Here is an 18161-nt window from a genome sequence, read left to right on the forward strand (position 1 = left end):
TCCTGGATGGAGTTCAGTAAACATTTTAGGCTGGTTAGCTTCAGAGGTAAGAAGACTGCATAAATTCTAACAGAAAAGAAGCAAAACAAAATAAATCCAAGTGTAGTATCAATGCATGAGAATGTGTTCCTTGTGAAAAAAAAAAAAAAAAAAAAAAAAAAAAAAAGAGGAGAACATTTATAATAGCCTAATTACATCTGAAACAACTTGTACCCAGATAGCCGAAGAGAAGGGAGCCCAAAAGAAATTTAGGAAAGAATAAAGAATAATCCTTAGGTCAATTTGACATTTGTTGTCCTGTGTATGGAAAAATATTCTCATAAAAACAAACTTCCTAGCCATATGAGAATAAAAAATAATTCAGAGAACCTTTTTTGGTTGTCATCATGTTAGTGTGGAGATGATATTGTTGACCGTTATTGACAGTGACAAAGAACCACAATCTCAGAAAGAGATGCTTTCTAATTCTGTAACTAAGTCCCCAAATCTTGTCACCATGCAAGAATCACAACTTTTCACAGATGGGGAGAGGTGAAAGGTGCTAGGAAAAATGCACTGCGTGCACTACCAGGAAGCATAAAACTCCTTCTGCTTTTATGTTTTGTTTCAGTCTAATGAATTGCATGCAATAACTTGACTTTTTGTAGCCTGACTCACRAAGTTTCAGCACTTAGAGCTGGCAATATGGTATTCCCCTCCAATAGGGGGGAACACTGGAACAGAGTGTGACCGGTCTACCTTGACACTGACTGCAGAAGAGTCTCACGTCAGGGAAGACAGCACACCCGACTCGACAGAAGAGATCACTCCACAAAGCCTGGGAAAGGAGAGGCCTTCGCGTTCTACCAGAGAGCAGCTTTACGTCACCACCTTTTGTTTTAACATCACTCCGAGAATGCAAGTTACTATAGCAATGAGTTGAGATTTTAAGCTCTGGTATGCCTTTGATCAAGGTATACTTTSTTCTCGTATCCATTTCCCTGCCACCCCCTGTTCTCTGGGAAGACAATCGGCAAAATCCGTAACCCTGCAGAAGCCCAAGAACACAGTGTTGGAGGATTGTTCCACATACTAATCCAGGGAGCAGCGCTGGGCTCGTGCAGGGGATCCTTTCAGTCACGTCCCTCAGTTGTTATGCACTGCTGTTCCKATCATGGCTGAAGTTTTATGGAAGTCACCGGGAGAGCTACTGCACATTAACCCTTACRATCTTCTGTCAAGAACTGCATCGATTTACGGTCTCACTTGTCACCACCACTACTTCTAAATCCCTCTGCACTAAGTTTGGAAATGAAATGATTCCATTTCCAATCTATACACAACAAAAACTGATAATGGGGCAGGATGATCTTGGATATAAGGATAAGGAGAAACTTYTTCACAATGAGGACAGTCAGGCAGTGRAACTGGACAGTAGGTTGCCCAGAGAGTTGTGCAGACTCCATCCTTGCAGGTTTTCAAGACCAGGTTGGTTAAATCCCTTAGCAGCCTGGTCTGAACTCATAGGTGACCCTGCTTTGAGCAGAAGGTTAGACTACAGCCCTCTTGATTCTTAATTCTCATCTGAATTATCCTATGACCTACTACGATGTTTCTTCAAACCACTCCACCTCCCAAAATATTCCTGATGCAGTACAGTAGTCTTCAAAAAATCTGTAAGGAGAAGATGGGGAATATTACACTCAAAGATTATTTCTCTTTAAAGAAATCTAGCTTTATGGCCCCTGGATATCACCAGAACAAGAGACAAATGCCAAAATAGAACCATGTCTGGGGCCCCAACCCAAACATTTTACAGCCCAACTAGACACAAACCTCTGTTAGGAAACAGATTCATACYGACAGTGAGCAAAGGGTCCGCAAGTGAATGAAGAACGGATTGGAATTACAATGATCTGGCTGTTTATACTCAACATTTCAGGTAGCTGGCAATTAAGTGTCACCTTAATAAGCAATATTTTGATCTACTGCCCAGCTGCCAACTCAGAACATAGTTTAAAACTGTTTCCTGTGCAGTTACTGAAACTCCGTTGGCCTTATGTTCAGTACAGTTCGTTTTATGACAACGTTCTCAGTCATAGCTTCATTGTACTCAGACATCCACCAGTGACTGAAGCAGATGTAACCACATTTCTCACTACGGCCTAAGTAAGAATTTGAACTTCTGCTTCCAGATGTAGAAGCCCAAAGTGTTAACCTGGCAGGTTTCCTGAAGTACACACTGTAAGTTAATTGAGCCCTCCTGGGATCCAGATCTGCCAGTGTACACACAACATTTTACAGTCTGTGCTCCAGTTTCCCCGTAAGTCTGGAAATAACTACAATCTAGCCAAGCCTGGCAGTCCCACCCTGGCTAGAAACTCCCTCTCAGCAAACACATGTTGATTACTGACATCTCCAGATGGACCACCTGCGCTATAAGTTACACTGATTGGTCTTTGATAATGATTTTGCTTTACCCAAAGCTTGTCATCACCCCCTATTTAAATAACGTCATATTGAGATCTTTATTGCAAATATTCATTTTTGTCTAGTTTCATCCTTGAATTGCTGACAAGTGACTATCCAAAATAGGACAAGAAAGCATTATTATTTATTTGTGCAGTGTTAAATCCAGAGACACTATTCAGAAGTCACAGCACAGCATTGTGCAGGGTCCTGCACATCTACACAAGGTAACAAATCCTGCCTCAGAAAATTTGTGCTCTAATACAGACAAAAGTTCACTTCAATAACAAACAGTAAGGGGGAAGTGGGAAGGGTGAGAAACAGAATAACAATTATTTAAATAGACAATCTGTGATCACTGCATGAGGGTTTCAGTTCAGTTATATTTTGCATATTTTATACATATGCACACATACACACATAGGGAGAATTGCAATAGCCCCCACCAGTTCTCCAAGCCTCTGTTGAAAAACCTAGCAGGAATCTCCCATTAATGAGGTTTGGATCAGGCCCAGTCTCTATTCTCTGATTAGAATTGGTTCCCAAGGAGGATTTAGTAATAGCTAGTTTCTCAGAGCACTCTGCTGAGCTGTCCCTTAAGCAACTGGTGATATGGAAAGAACTGTGCTGATGCATGTAGGAGGTAATTAACAGTGTACTTAGTGATTACGGGCATGTTCTGTTCCTGCTAGATTCTACCCTGACACTCATGCAACTCCATTGATTCTGTCAAGGTCCTGCTATGTAAGCAGGCCTGAAGGCAGGTTTCGGTCTCCCAGATAAACTTGCTGTAAGAAAGAGAACTTTGTAAAATGACTATTTATGTTAATCAAGGTGGGTGACTGACCTCCTGGTTTGAACTTTGGGTTAGCTTACCCAGGGTGCGGCYGGCTGCAAATCTGAGCACGTGTTCTCCTTGGTGTGGCACACACCCATTTCTGTCAGGAAGTCTGACAGGCTTCCTCCCAGGCTTTTTTTTTGTCTTTGCTGATGAAAGCCAAGATTATTCTTCTACTAACTCTGGGAGATTATAGGAAGACACTGGCGCATTGTCCGCATCCAGCTGGTTTGCCTTGCATTCACAGCGCAAGGCGAACCACGACACCTCTCCTAGGAGGCCCTCCTTCCTGCAGGCCAGCCACACCGTATTTAGTAGCTGTGAAAGGCTGGCGTCCGAGCAGCGACTAAGGGTGCAGCAACATGAGTTAGCAGTACGGTGAAGAGGCTGATTCGGACACCGCAAGTCTATGACTGCGGCTAGCGACTTATTTCTTCTTTTGTGTTCGCATAACTGATCTTGACCACGCAACTTCAAACTTACACAAGCATGAAAGGGGAAATCAAGGCCTTCGCCCTCAACAGAGGGCCATGTGATTCTATCTGCCTATGGTAAGGAGCTGCTGGTTTCACAAGCCTTTGTGAGATGATTTATACTTTTGGAATAGGTTGGCATGGAAACTACACAAATATTGTCAATATATTGTCAGTGGCATATTGGCAAAGCTTGTTATTATCTTCAACCCTTGCTTACGATGAAAGTCTAACGATGTCAAAGTAGAGGAAAACTGCCATAAGAACGTTACAAGGCAGTGAGCACATTGCTCTGGGAGCAGTGCAGTGAACAAATCATCCTGAGAGCCTTAACTGTAGAATTTGCCAGTTTAAGACACAAGCAAAACTATTTTATACAATAGTCTCCACAGAAGAGTTTTGGCTGGAGATTGTACAAAGTCTAGTAGAGCAAAATCAGTTGTTTCAGTTGTTCAGAAGAGGAGGTGGTGGTTTTTCCTAGCAGCCTGACAGTGAACAGCATTAAATATAACTGTATTGCTTCTAGTCTTAGAGTCAGAACTTCTGCCTTTTAATGGCAGCTGGTTGTCTGGTGGTGTTGGAGACTACCTACAAGCAGCCTCTAGCTTGACCTTAATGGCTTACTCTCGGGGCAGTGTCTGCAGAGCATCATCAGCTCTAGAGTTTTTTGATGAAATCCCTTTGTCTTGTCAAAAAAACACATCTTTCCTCAGGCTGGTAAGAGCCTGAGGGAGAATGAGAGCAAAGGATCGTTCGGGGGAGGTTTGTTATAATCTCTCTACAGAGATTCTGCTACTGTATTACCTGTGCATATGGCCGGGGTTGGCAGTGTGACTATCATTCCTTGAGTCTGTCTGAGGCAGGGGAATGCAGAGGAGCTGCTGTGCTCCCAGTCCTGAGGTAGTCCAGCMCAGAGCTGCAAGGGGAAATTGTACAGGCAGTAGGACTGCATTCAACAACTCAGGAGGCCCCACTCAGTCCAGCATGTTCACACTAGGCCTCTCATGTCCTAACCTTAGTTCACTTTATGGAGAGATGAGTTGGAAGACAGAGGGATTCCTATGGATCTTGTTAATCTAGCACACACACACAGGAAAGCACAGTTTTAAAATGCAAATAAGAGACAATATTGTGGTTAATTGATCTGAGCTAACATTTGAGGACAAATAATAAGAACTATCCATTACCGACACCTCCTGCCTTCTTAGGCGGGAAGTTGCTGGTAGAAGACAAATACTCCTACACTCCAACTGCTATAAAAGCCCTTTGGGAACAGGAGGGACAAAACAATGTGATCTTCTAGAAGACAGCATTACAGCATCTGAGAAAAAATATGACTGATTTCCCCAGCAGTTGCTTGAGAACTGAGGGAAGTCTTCACTTCCCAGCATGAGACTTTGTATTCTTGTAATGTACCCTGTATAACAGATGAGTCTTCCCACTCTCAGCAGCAGTTTCATGTTCCATAGTGATCCTGTTTATCTGAGTTATAAAATTGGCCAGAAGCCATTGATGGGGGGTAGGGTACTACTAAACATGAAAGCCACAAGAACATCAACCTCTTTTTCAAAAAGATGAAAAAGTGAACAGCTGGAGCCAGTTTCCTTCTCACTAAACAGATTTACTTCCATATGTCTCCCTAGCAACATTATGGAGTTTCTCATCTCCTTGCTGCTGATGTAGATTGGGAGTTTCTGCAGTTCACTGAAKGTTGTTATACCTGGAGCTTAGCAACTATATCACCTGGAAGTATAAAAAGATTGAAGCATTTCCTTGCTCTGCATATGTATTAAAATGCTGTTTGTGTAGAACAAAGTAAAAGAAGGAACARTTTTAAGTTTAGGAAATTGTATGACAATTTGGTTAAGAAATTAAATACGCTATGTTCTATTCGTGCATGTCTATTTATAGTGAAAATTGGTAACTTGTATGTGCCAGAATGCAAACAGTGGAAGGGCTTAGAGGTACCTTACAGGATAGCTTATCACAGGACTGACAGAACCACTCTATATATGTGTGTCCATGTGCATACATATATACACACATTATAAACTATAAATGTAATATAGTGTCCTCAAGCCAATCGGTTTAGCAAATAGAGCCTTAYTTACTGCTGGATCAGTTCCCAGCCTGTCAACCTCCAAGGTGTTGCCACAGTCTCCAAGAGCAGGGATGTGCATTAAGTGTTACTCATGAAACACCCTGACAATACAACACACTTCTACTCCTTGCAATAGCAACCACCCTGCTTCCCTCCACCTCTTCCACCTGGACAGCAGTGCTTGTGCTGCAGCAGGCAATATTCTTTCCATCATCTAGAGGCTGCGCAGACAATTGGTGACAAACATACAGTTTCATCTTTCTACCCCAATTCCATTATAGTCAAACAAAATGCACTCATCAGCGCACTACCACCTTAGAGCACTGGGATTCCCAAGCTATTGCTTCAGCTACTGCAGGAAACCCTGCTTATCATAGGAAAGAGAAAGTAAGCCAAAAGATTTAACAGCTCTAAAATTGAGACAATCTAGACTTGACTTTATCACCAGCTACAATTCATTCCTCCACAAACCAACTCACGTTTCTGAAATCATCCCTCGATCAAATAGGCTACAACAAATGACCAGCTCATCTGGGCATCTTCACAAGGGCATCTTCACAAGGGCATCTTCTATCCTACCACACCAATGCAGAACTCCTTCCTCAACACAAACTCCCTCAGGTTTTAGTGCTCTCTTGTACTGCCAAGAGCCTCAGAAGAGATTGGTAGTTAATTGGAAACAGCTGCTYGGATTTTCCTTTCTTCTGGCCTACCAGATGGTTTGAGCTACTGCAGGTAGCAAGGAGTAACACAATGTGATGGAAACAAGTAGGAGTGTTGGTGAGAGTAACTAATTCTCTCCTATAGCAAAATAGGTTTTTATTAGGCCTCAAAGTGGATACAGAATACATTATTATAAACAAGCAGCTCCAAACTCAGCTGAAGAAGGTTTGCTGCTGAGTCACAGAAGCAACAAGCACTCTAATGTTCCCTTTACAGCAAAGAAAATCATGATACCTTCTACTTCAGTTAGCAGATACAACGGCCACTACTGCTTTGTGAACACTAGGCAAATGCTCTTAGGCCACATACATGCTAATAAAGGAGGTGTATATTCTTATAATAAGATACTTGAGTAAAAAACTTAACATGGGTAGGGCATCTCAGTTTTACCTCACTGGAGCTGCTTGAGGTGAAAAATTATCAAGGTTAATTTTGCTGGGCCATGACCTATAACACGTGTCACGGAACTAAAATTTTATAGTGTTAGCCAGCCTGTGATAGCTATTGCCTTGTTAAAACCACATCGTAGAACGCAAGCTCGCAGGGACCTGAATGTGCCTGTGACAAATTTTTAATTACAAACCCAACCGACAGTCAGTAACAGAGCACACTGTGAGGAGGCAGGGAAGGTCACTCCCACGGTGGCTAGGTGGAGTCCTGTGAATTCTGAGCATGCTACTTTCACAGTGGCATGATACTTTAAATGACTCAGAAAAAACAAACTGAACTACAAATGCAAAACATGCCAAGATTTGGAATGGTGATTATTATTTACTTAACTTTTCCTGAATTTTAAATCATGATTCTGAAATTACTTAAGATCCCACTTTAAAGACTGCTTTTTTCATAAAGCATAACTAGGTAAGAAATATAATGATTTCAGATATTCCAACTGGAATATGCAAGTTCAATGGATGGAACTCCAAATCAGTTCCATTAGCATTGGAGACCTGTGCCTTAAGCCTATGATGCTACTGCTAGTGTAGAYTCTTTTAGTTTAACAGCATTCTAGTATAAGTTTCCTGTTCTACAACTCTGTACTACATACTGTTTCTCTTCCTGCCTTCAAAATACAAATATATGATCTTGCATCCAGATGCATAAGAACACATGTTGTTTAAAAGAGCTTACCTTACCAAGYAATACAGGCTGCTTTGAATGACTGACCTATTTCATTATTTATCATTTCTGGTTTTGGGTCACTTGCAAATATTACTGATGATTTTGTATTTCTTTTCCAGATCACCACTAAACACACTGAAGAGCAACTGAGCCAAGCATAGCTGCCTGGAAAAAACAAAAACACCCTAATTAAATGAGGATTACGTGTTCACAGTTATTTTAAATGTATCAATCAATTTTTAATTTATTTAATATCAGCTTCATTAGTTTTAAGTGACGTTAACAAAAATCCTTTATCAAATTTTAAGATCTCATTTAAAAGAGAGTTTGAGGTTTCTTTTCCAAGATGTATGTTCCATAAARCTATACTCCTTTAAATCAGAATGTTTGAAAGTAATGAGGACTGGATGGCACATACCCAGCTGTGCACAGGTTCAATAGCATGGACATGTCTTTCGATAGCTTCCCATATGGCGTTCCCATCCCCACCACAATGCCAGAGCAGAGAAAAATGATAAACTTGTTCAGCCATAAGCTGCTGTAAAGCCACACTGCTTTAGACCCTCACGGACTGTACTCCATACTAACCTTTTCTTAATTTAGAATTGATGTCAAAAATGATGCATTTATTTGTATTGTCAAGTTTAATAATCTGAAGTATGAGCAGAATGTTAGTTTTCTGATCCCCCTCCATCTTTCTGCATGCTTTGCTTAGCTCTCTAAATAATTTAATAAAAACTAATGGTTGGCAGAATCTCTTATTTAATATTCTTGGGGCAAAATTTATCTGGTTTGATTATTTAGAAATGGCTRTCTGTCAGATTTCAAGACCATGGCATAAAAAATTTTCTCACCACTGTAATACACACATAACAATTGAAATTATATGCACAAACATTTTTAAGCATGAATATTTACTAACATAAATAAACAGTGTTTTTTAACAAAAGGCAAAGATTTTCAACTATAAACAACGGAAAGATATTTACAATTTGCACATACATAATCAAACAGCAAGTACACAATTGGTCACTTCAGATCTTTTTTGTATTTTGAGATTTCCTTCCTTCCAATCAAGTAATGTCAATCAATTCTACAATGTCCAAATTTTTTTCCACAAAAACTGCTACAAATGCCAGATAATAGAGTTTATTAAAATGAATAATTTAGCAGCACAGATTTTCAAATAGAGACAGTGTTGCTAACTTCTTCATATTGGATAATAAAATAAGGGTAGCTCTGATCATCATTAAAAATGACAAATATCTGAGGCTCAAAGTAATTGTCCACACAAGAGTCATAGAGGTCACTAGTAATGCTGCCAGGGTTCACTGGTGGAGGTCTCCTCATGGTGTGATTGCCCACTGTGTATCTTCCTGTCAGTACTTTAGCCAAAAACATGTAATGAACTCCTTTGGGTGACCTTTTGGAAAAGTTATGAGAATAGCTTGCCTTTCTGGCAAAGTAACTGCCTTGTCCAAACATGGTAGCATGCTTCCCACAGACACGTGGGTCAAAGTTGTGCTTGCAGATTCCATCCACTACATCCTGGGAGGTGCCATGGAACAAATGCCTTTCATTCATTATTCTGTCAAGTCCAGTCATTTTTTTAGACATATATTCCTTTTTCCTGGAATACAAAATGAAAAGCATAGATGAATATTCACTGTAGTTCTGCACATGAAAATRAATTTTCACTGCAGTTCTTAAAGTAAAAAGTATCGGTATTATCCTCTGGAATACAAGAGCTGTAAGAGGAGACATGAGAATATTTCTGCATATATAACAGGACTRGTCTTCTGTTTTAAAATAAAACTTTTGTGTGCATTTAGTATTTTTGAAAGGTCCTGAACAGTGATACTGCTGGAGGCTGGAGTTCTGTCATTTGTACAGCAGCAGAGGCAAAGTAGCCTGAGAAGTGCTGCTTACCTTTGTATGTCACCTTGAATGTGGAAAGAACTCCTCTTAAGAGCAAAAACAATGTCTGTGCAAGGATTAAACTATGGCTTCAGAAGAAATCCCACAGAGATATTACTGTCAGACAGRGGGGATGAAGATTCTCTGTAGTGGCATTAATACTGTACGAATTAATATTGTAAGTCTCTGTGCTCACACAACCCATCCTTTGATTTCTCCTGAGATTTTGCATTTCTTGAGAAGGGACAGAGAATCCACAAATCTAATKTCATATCAATTACTATCAATGACCAATGGATGATAACTTTGAAACACATCATCTTAGGTTTGGATGGGACTGATTGACGTAAAATTTCAGCTTTGCTGGAGCACTGTCAGATCCTGGGTTGCCATGTCCTGGGGAACCAAGACACAAATGGCTATTTTTAAAATGGACCTTATTTGATGAAGAGAGTTTCTTCTTGGCTGGTTTGTAAGTTGAATGGAAAGAACATCCTTATATTTTTCAGATAGACTCTATAGATTTAAATATATTGTATATATTTATACAAAATATATATTGTATAAACTTATTAATAGCACATAAAACCTCTTACATGAGATTTCTGGATGGGCAATCAGCAATATTTATTTTTCAAAGTTATTCAATAGAAGACTCCTTCAGAAATCTGGAGTTTTTGCATTCAGCTTAATGATCAATTTATATTTTACAGCCCCAATCACCAATTTTAGGGTACCTCCCCACTATTGTAAAAAAAAAGGGTATTTGCATTATCTTACCTTTTATATTTTTCCCAAAGAAACTGATTTTGCACTCTCAGAATTTTCAAAATTTTGTATTTGGTCTCTGGTACAGTCTTGTGAAATAGATTATAAATGGTTCTATAGCTTTTATCTTCCTTTGAAACAGGCACTTGGATGAAGTCCTGAGATGGATCCATACTAATCCAAGTCTCAGGGTAGAAGTTTGGAGAGGTAACAGCAGTTGGAGATAAGACTTGTGAAGAAACTGGTTCAGTTGGTGGAGAGGGAACTGGAGAATTGCCACCTAAAGTCCTAGTTTGGGAAGGAGAAAGAGTTTCTACTTAAACATTCACAAACAGAAATTCAAATTACATTTATTTAGTCATCAACATATCTTAAACAATTGCTGCTCTTTAGTTCTGTAGTAATTTACATATCTTTAATACTTGTTTAAAAAGAACCTGCCAACTATTTCTTCTATTTTAATAACTCCTGCATTCATTAAAATTAATAACAACATTTYGGCTTTCATGGATGCAGTTCCACTTACAGAAATGATACAGACTGGTGACGACTTAAAAGCCTATCATCATCATCATCATTATTCACATTCTAGGCTGGCGACAAGAGTRGTGGTTATACAACTAGAGTGCAGGCTGAATGCTACCATATACAACTATTTTACAAATTGGCTACATCCTATTAATGGTTTTAATGTATAGCATAAGACATACAGAATAAGAAAAGAATATTAATTTGTCAACATTTGACCTCATTTCCTTAGAATACCATACGAGAAGTAGAAACATACATACCTTCTGGTACAGTATAAACAATGAATGACCCTAATTAATAACACTTCACGGTAAAACTTGCATTATTTTGCTATATTATGTATAAGAAGAGATAATACGTTTTTAGTACTACCTAGTGTCATACTGAGGAACACTTTCTTATTTTCATTTGCACAGAGCCCTATGTAGATTTGCATTTGCAGTTGCTTATTTCCATGTGAGAGAACAGCCCTTCCTTTTTGGGAATGCTGCCAGGTAAGCAGCCAGAAGAGGGAGAAGGAGGATTGCTGATGCCTGTAACAGCTATGGCAGAAAAGCAAAATGTATGCCAGAAAGAGAAGAAATGACTATAGTAAAATCAATTTGATTTCAACACTGATTTTGGAACTGGCAAGATTGCACTCTTAATATAACTAAACCTTTGTGGAATGTTTCAGACTTCTGAACTGTTACATGTAATACCTGCTAAATTTAGATAAAGAGTATGGAATCCGTGGCTTATGTTCACCTGATTAAAATCTGAACAAGCAAGCCTTACTCAACTGAATAATCCTTACTTATTGGAGTTGTCCCTGTTACGTCAATAAAAATACTTTGAACATGTAAAGCTTGCAGATTCAGGCTCCGGTTTTCAAACTTCAGGTACGTAGATCTTCAGCTCCTACAAGCTGGTAAAGTTCCCTTTAAGTTGCAAGAATAAATGGAACTATCTCAAATTTCACCAGATGAATATTTTACTAAAGTATTCTAATAGACAAAGGTGCTACTGACTCCTGGACAAACCACCAACAAAAACAGATGTGTTAAGTACAATCAGAAGTAGACAATTCTACTCTGCTCAGGAAAGATTATAAAGTCACTGGTATCCACTGTCTGTGGTGGATCTTTTGTGTGTGTGGAATAGCTGATCTTAACCATGTGCATTAAGTTTCTTAGGTCACTTTTACTCTGCTTACATATCAAAATCAAAATGTAAGGAGAAAGTCTGTTCTGATTAGGAGAAAATGAAGAAAGAAAATGCTTGTGTAGCCATCTTAGGCAAGCTGAGTTTTGGCAACTCCAAGGCCAAATCCTACCTCCCTGAGTATATGCTACTGGATTTAGCATACAAGAATGATAGGCAAACTTACTCTCTYATCTTTGCAGAAAGTAAGTTTACTATGAGACATATAAAATCTCAAAGTTTTGCTAACGGCAGATTTTCTAGAGTCAATGTTCTGGAATCAATCTTCTTCTGTTCAAATGTGATTCTATCTGAACAACTATGTAAAACTGGTACTTCCTTAATCAACCAGTCTGTCCTTAAGGAATGCTAAGATTCTCAGGTGCACTAAGAAACAACTACAGAGGAACTTCTGATTCTAAATGTAACTAYAGATAGATAACAATTCTATTGCTGTTCACATCTCAACTACAAAAATATCAGTTAAGATCYCCTTTCAGAATCTTTAATGCTGGTGATATGTGAGCCTCAAAGAACCTTGTGTGACCCAGAAATAATTTCATATGATTTTCTGATTGCAGGTTGAGCTTYTCAGGTCTAGAAAAAAAGTTGGAAAAAATAAAAAAAAAGGTATTTTTAAATTGAGACATTTGATTTGGATGACAGAGTAAACTGTAACACCACTTACATTCTTTAGAGCACAAATACTCTTTAAAATTTTGTTCACAGAGCTTTCACCTGCTGTACAAAACTAAAAGGAGACCTCAATTGATTTGCATTGATTTAACTGAACTCAAAATTCTTCTCTKTTTATTAATAGTTTAAAGGAAACCCAGAATATGGATTTTTCTAATAATCATTATTAAAATAGCAGCTACAACATTACAACATGTATTTATTTATTACGGTTTTTTCCTCTTAAAGTCAATGGTAACAACATTGCTGTAGAACTTCACTCATTCACAGTACTGAGAAAGTACACATCCACGCAAGTTATGAATTAGTAAGGCAACAAACACAATAAAAGCATCGCATCTCTAGGTGCACTTTGTTCATTTATTCTGACTAGTTTAAATTAATTGTCATGATTTATTATACAGGGAGAGCCATTAAAAAGTTAACACTTGTCAATCACTACCACGTATTAACCACTGTTTCTATTTCAAGTATTCTTTTGTAATTTCATATCTGATTTGGGAGAGGGGACAGAACCTCAGGTGTGACTGTGTGATAAGTGGGGGCAAATACTGACTTTTTAAAGACACTCCCATACTTTATTGCAAAATCTTAACAGTTTTTAAAATACTGTGTTGTCCCTGCTAAGAATTGCTGGACTTCTAAGTGAGAATTACAAGGTCTTTGTATAAGGAAAATAAAAATGAGGTTTACTGCAGAACAATAGAAATTTTAGAACTTAATTTACAGATTTTGKAGCTGCTTTAAATAGTTATGATCAAACCCTTATGGGTGTAGAACACTCAATGGTCCACTGAAGTTAGCTGGAGTTACGTGAGTTTAGCATCTCTCAAAATCATAGACTTAAACTGTAGTAAAACAGTCACTGCTAGCAAAGCATCAGGAAAATACCTTAAATCTTTATTTTTCACTACGATAACCAGAAAGTTATTTTTCACTAAGACAACCAGTYTGCAATAACCAGAAAGTTCATGCTTGCTCTTATCACATGCATCCTCCCAATATTTCTTTAATGTTTTTTTTATTTTCTTCCTGTAAGACTGTATCTAAAAATATTTCCAACAACAACTTGTTTTGAGACTCTGACCAAATTCACTTTCACCTCACAGTTAGATGCTGTAACAATTCAGAAAACTAATGAGCATTCTAGCCCTAATGCAGCAGCTAAATCTCCTTTGATTGGCCCAGCATGCCAAGCTGCCAGTTTAATGACGAATGACTTCCACTCCTTTGCTAACAGGACAATATGTTCCCAACTACTGGACTCTAACAATAATGCTTCCAGCTGTGCTGGTGAGATCACAAAAATGGCATTTTTATGAGTTCTAATCAAAAATGACTACAATGCAACACTTTCCTCACTCCGCCTTTGATGGGTGAACACATTCACCCCCAGTTGCAATGACAATAAAAACAACAGAATGCTTTAACTGATCTTGAAAATTATAAAATGTTTTTGAACATTCATTTTCATGGGACCTACAGCTGATGGCCTGGTGATCACTAAAGAGGGTGAGAAGCAGGAAGCTGGACAATAATTTGGCAAACAAAATGTATCTCTACTTCTGATGTCCCAAGACCCAAAAGGTACATTATAACCTTCAAATAACAAACAGAGCCTACTGATAAGGAGTTCCTCAGATYATGTTTCTCCTGAAAAGTGGTGAGTGAGTAGTTGCCAAAATTGTGAAAGGCTTGGAGGTCACGGATCTCCAAATAAAGTGTGCAACTGGGAATGGAGAAATGCCCCAAAACAGAAGGGCTGTGATGGCATAAGCTTTATTTTATGCAAACATAGACTTAGAGAGTATTTCAGAAGTTTTGCAGTTCTGAAACTTGGTTCAAACCCATGGAGACCTCAAGTTCTGATAGTCTCTTAGCTTCTAACCTAGTGAGCTTTCCTTTGAAGCTGCAGGCCTCTCAGCCTTGTCCTCCTTCAACTTTGGGGATAAGATCCCACTTCCTCCTTTTGTTGCAACAGTTCCAGCTTGTATCAGAACACACAGAGAGAGGAAAACACGTTAAAGCCTACTTATGACCAGTGCCATCTAGCAGCATAGTGACAGTGCCCTAAATTGACAGTGCCTAGAAACAAGACATCCAGAAATCACATCACTCCATGCATGTTGTTGACCCCCGTGTGACAATTTTTGAAGGTACTGACTTCTAGTAGCTGTTAGAACAGAATTTGGCAAACTTCCCTTCCTATAGCTGCAACATCAACATACACTAAATGATGGTTTAAGACTGATATTTTTAAAGTAACTGAGCAACTGCAACAGCTGTTGAGAGTGGCATACAGGATGTTCTTCCAAAGAGGACTGCCCAGTTTCTAGTAGGAGAGCTCCAAAGAAGAATGGAATACAAGGCTCCTCACATATTCTACCAAATCTGTATGAGTGGCAAGGCTCTGCACAACAGGGTATTTGGGTTTTAGTATAGTATGTATACATAGTTTTAAAGAAACAAGTTAAAATTCAGACTATATTCATTACAAACGAAATCTGACCTCGAGGTCATTAGGAATGCCAAAGCACCACTTTGCCATGTCCAGTCCTAAGTGTGAGGCCAGAATTGATCGCAAGCTGCTTCTTCACACTGATCCTAAAAAATTTACAGCAAGTCTGCCCATTGTGTATCAGCCCCTATTATATTCTATACAGACGCACTTTTGGTCTGACTTTGGAAGAGGAGAACTTACGATTATCGGCTTTCACCTTTTACCTTTCTTTAAATTTCTGTCCTGCTCTACAGATCACAGAAGAGCAGAAGTAAGCTTTAGAGGCACTCCTGGACCCTAAACTGAGCTCTGATTTACAAGCTGTTTTGAATTCACTGCTGGGATGATGTCCATTATTTATGTCAAAAGTCACTTCAGAACTGATGCTGAGTATTTTTACTATTTCTATTAAAGTAATTAACACTAAATACTCAAATACTCTGGATTTTTTCCAAAAAAACCTCCATGATTTTGATTAAGAAAAATTTCCACCAAACACTCATATTATATTTATTTTTACTGGAACTGAACATATGCTCACAAAACCTCTCTCTATACAGGAATTCCTGAATTAGGACCCATATTTGTAGACAAGTAACTACTGATCTGGAAAAAAGAACATATGGTTAAATCCAAAATTTGCAAATACTTAGAGTTACATGAAATGAAGATGACTTAGGTCTTTTTATTATATCTTCTGATTTTCCTAGAAAATGATACCTATTTCCTTGTCACATCTTAAGGAATACAATTCTAATGGACAGACCAACATGAAGGAACATTTGACATTTCAAGTTTTCATTTTGCTGGGATACATACTGTAAAAACGGCATCAGCACAATGCACGAACGAAGAAGGGGTCGCCTCTTGATTTCTCTTCTGAAGCATGCATTTTGCTGGAATCCGTCTTTGATATTTAAGATATACTGATTATGCCAGGTAACAAACCGAACCTCTTTCAGACCCCGGCAGCTGGCTTCTTCTATCAGTCTTACAACGGGCTGTTTTGAGAAATATTAAGARAACAAAAACATGCACAACACAAATTACATATTCAAAAAGAAACTAGTTTGCCAGATTAACAGATTTAACACAGACATTTAGAAAAAGGGTCCAACCTATTAGTGTATGGAAGTTCTGGAACTACCTTTCAAATGGAGCAGTGAGGACCAAAATCTGTAACTACATTTAGGATAGAGATTGACCCATTTACTAAGGTGATTGTATAACATGGTCTRCGAGACAGCAAGGGACTAAATTCAATGACTCTGGAGGTTCACATCGTACTTTGTAAGATCTTTGGGGGACAGATATATAAGCTAAAAAATAAAAAGCTAAATGGTAGTGTTAAGTTTGCAGAAAGCTGTCTCCCTTGTCTTAAAACCAGGTTTCTAGAGATTAGAAATCACTTTCTTAAAATGGACACGGGCCTATTTACTCCCAAAAGTGAGTTACCTTCTAAGCCTCAAATGTTATCAGGGATAATTCACGGAGCAGTTCAGCAGTGCTCTGATTCCACTGCTTTTTCTGCAAACTATGTTCAACACTGAAGTGGCTCAATTATCTTCCTTAGAAATAATTCTATTTAAGTAACTTTAGGAATCCTAAATATTTAAGACTTTAGAGGAAAACAGACTGAAAATGTAAAAATATCACCAAACTTATTTTACAAACAGTTTCTAAGTACCAGGGCATTTTGAAATCACTAGTTGGAGACATGTTGGAGGTTTAGCAGCTTTGAATGATACTGAAACACTGGATTGTTCTGTAAAACCAGTCAGATACAGCCATTTTTATTTCTCTTCAAGACAAAAATAAATGTAATCCCACAGGTTCAGACTGTACTCAGCCATCTTTCACATGAGCAGAAAAAGAAGGCTATCTCTCCCGAACAGGCGCTCCTTCTGAATGGCAGGGAACGCTWAAGGAGAATTCTAGACAATTTCCCCACTGCAGCAGAACAGATTCACATTAACTCAGTTTGGGTGCCCAGACAGCATGACTGAGTCCATCAGCTGAAATTCCATACTCCACCCCCGATGACTAAACTGAAATGAATGGGTGTTGACAGAAAAACTATGCAAGGATGGTAGATGGTCACATCGAAAATACTTAAACTCTACCTTCAGCTTGCTAGGGTCAGTGACTCAGCCTCTACTTCCTAGATGATATACCACAGTACATTCCTAAAAGTTGGATTAATATTTTAAAATCACTCTCAAACCTCTGTTCTCCAGAGACTTTCTACATACACCCTTTGTAATAGGACATGTGGGAATCTGGCTGTAGCCTGAGCTCTTCACATTTCATAAGGTGTTGAGTGAATTTAAATAATTTTGAGACAAAAACTTTGGTCTGTTATAAATCAGACCCCCAGCTGGGCAGAAGACTATCCATCTCCCTGTCAGTGAAAAGCAATGGTCCCAAATAAAGGGCATATTATATATTACGGAGCGATTACTTTTTCTTAAGAAGAGGCCAAGTCAAATTCATATCACCTGAGGATAAAATGCTAGTGCAGTTTTGCATTATAACCCAAAAGCATGATTCTGGAATGTGTTAAATACCTCAGAGTATTCTCTCCAACCAAAGTGGTCCCTGCAGAAGTATTTCCAGACGGTGTAGTAGTTTGAGCTGGAGCTGGGGCAGGAAGGTGTGGATAACCTCCGCATCTGGTCAAACTCAACAGTTTCATATAATTTCATAACATTCAAATCCACCCAAAATTCATGTCCCCTGGAAAGAACAAGAAAAATAAAAAATTCTCATCTTTTGTAATTGATTCAAAAAACATCCAGAGATACCAAAACAGACATTCAGAACTACAGTTAGCTTAGACCTCGTCAGAGGCATCCTGAGCCT

General features: G+C 38.6%; 1 protein-coding gene across 5 annotated transcripts in view; it reads right to left on the minus strand.

Moving 5' to 3' along the window:
• Window positions 1–18161, minus strand: part of TIPARP (TCDD inducible poly(ADP-ribose) polymerase) — a 68813-nt gene that overhangs the window by 14617 nt on the left and 36035 nt on the right. For 4 of the 5 annotated variants that reach the window (XM_085304068.1, XM_085304070.1, XM_085304072.1 and 1 more), the window contains 4 exons: window positions 17867–18035; window positions 16119–16300; window positions 10403–10678; window positions 7879–9335 (listed from right to left, as the gene is read on the minus strand). In XM_085304068.1, the coding sequence (XP_085160194.1) occupies window positions 8888–9335; window positions 10403–10678; window positions 16119–16300; window positions 17867–18035 (1075 nt within the window). In that variant the 3' untranslated portion in view covers window positions 7879–8887. The other variant, XR_014895754.1, reaches the window with a different exon arrangement.

Source organism: Rhea americana, unplaced genomic scaffold (assembly GCF_003343005.1).
Source record: "Rhea americana isolate MKP2758 unplaced genomic scaffold, rheAme1 scaffold_202, whole genome shotgun sequence".
Lineage (NCBI taxonomy): Eukaryota > Metazoa > Chordata > Aves > Rheiformes > Rheidae > Rhea > Rhea americana.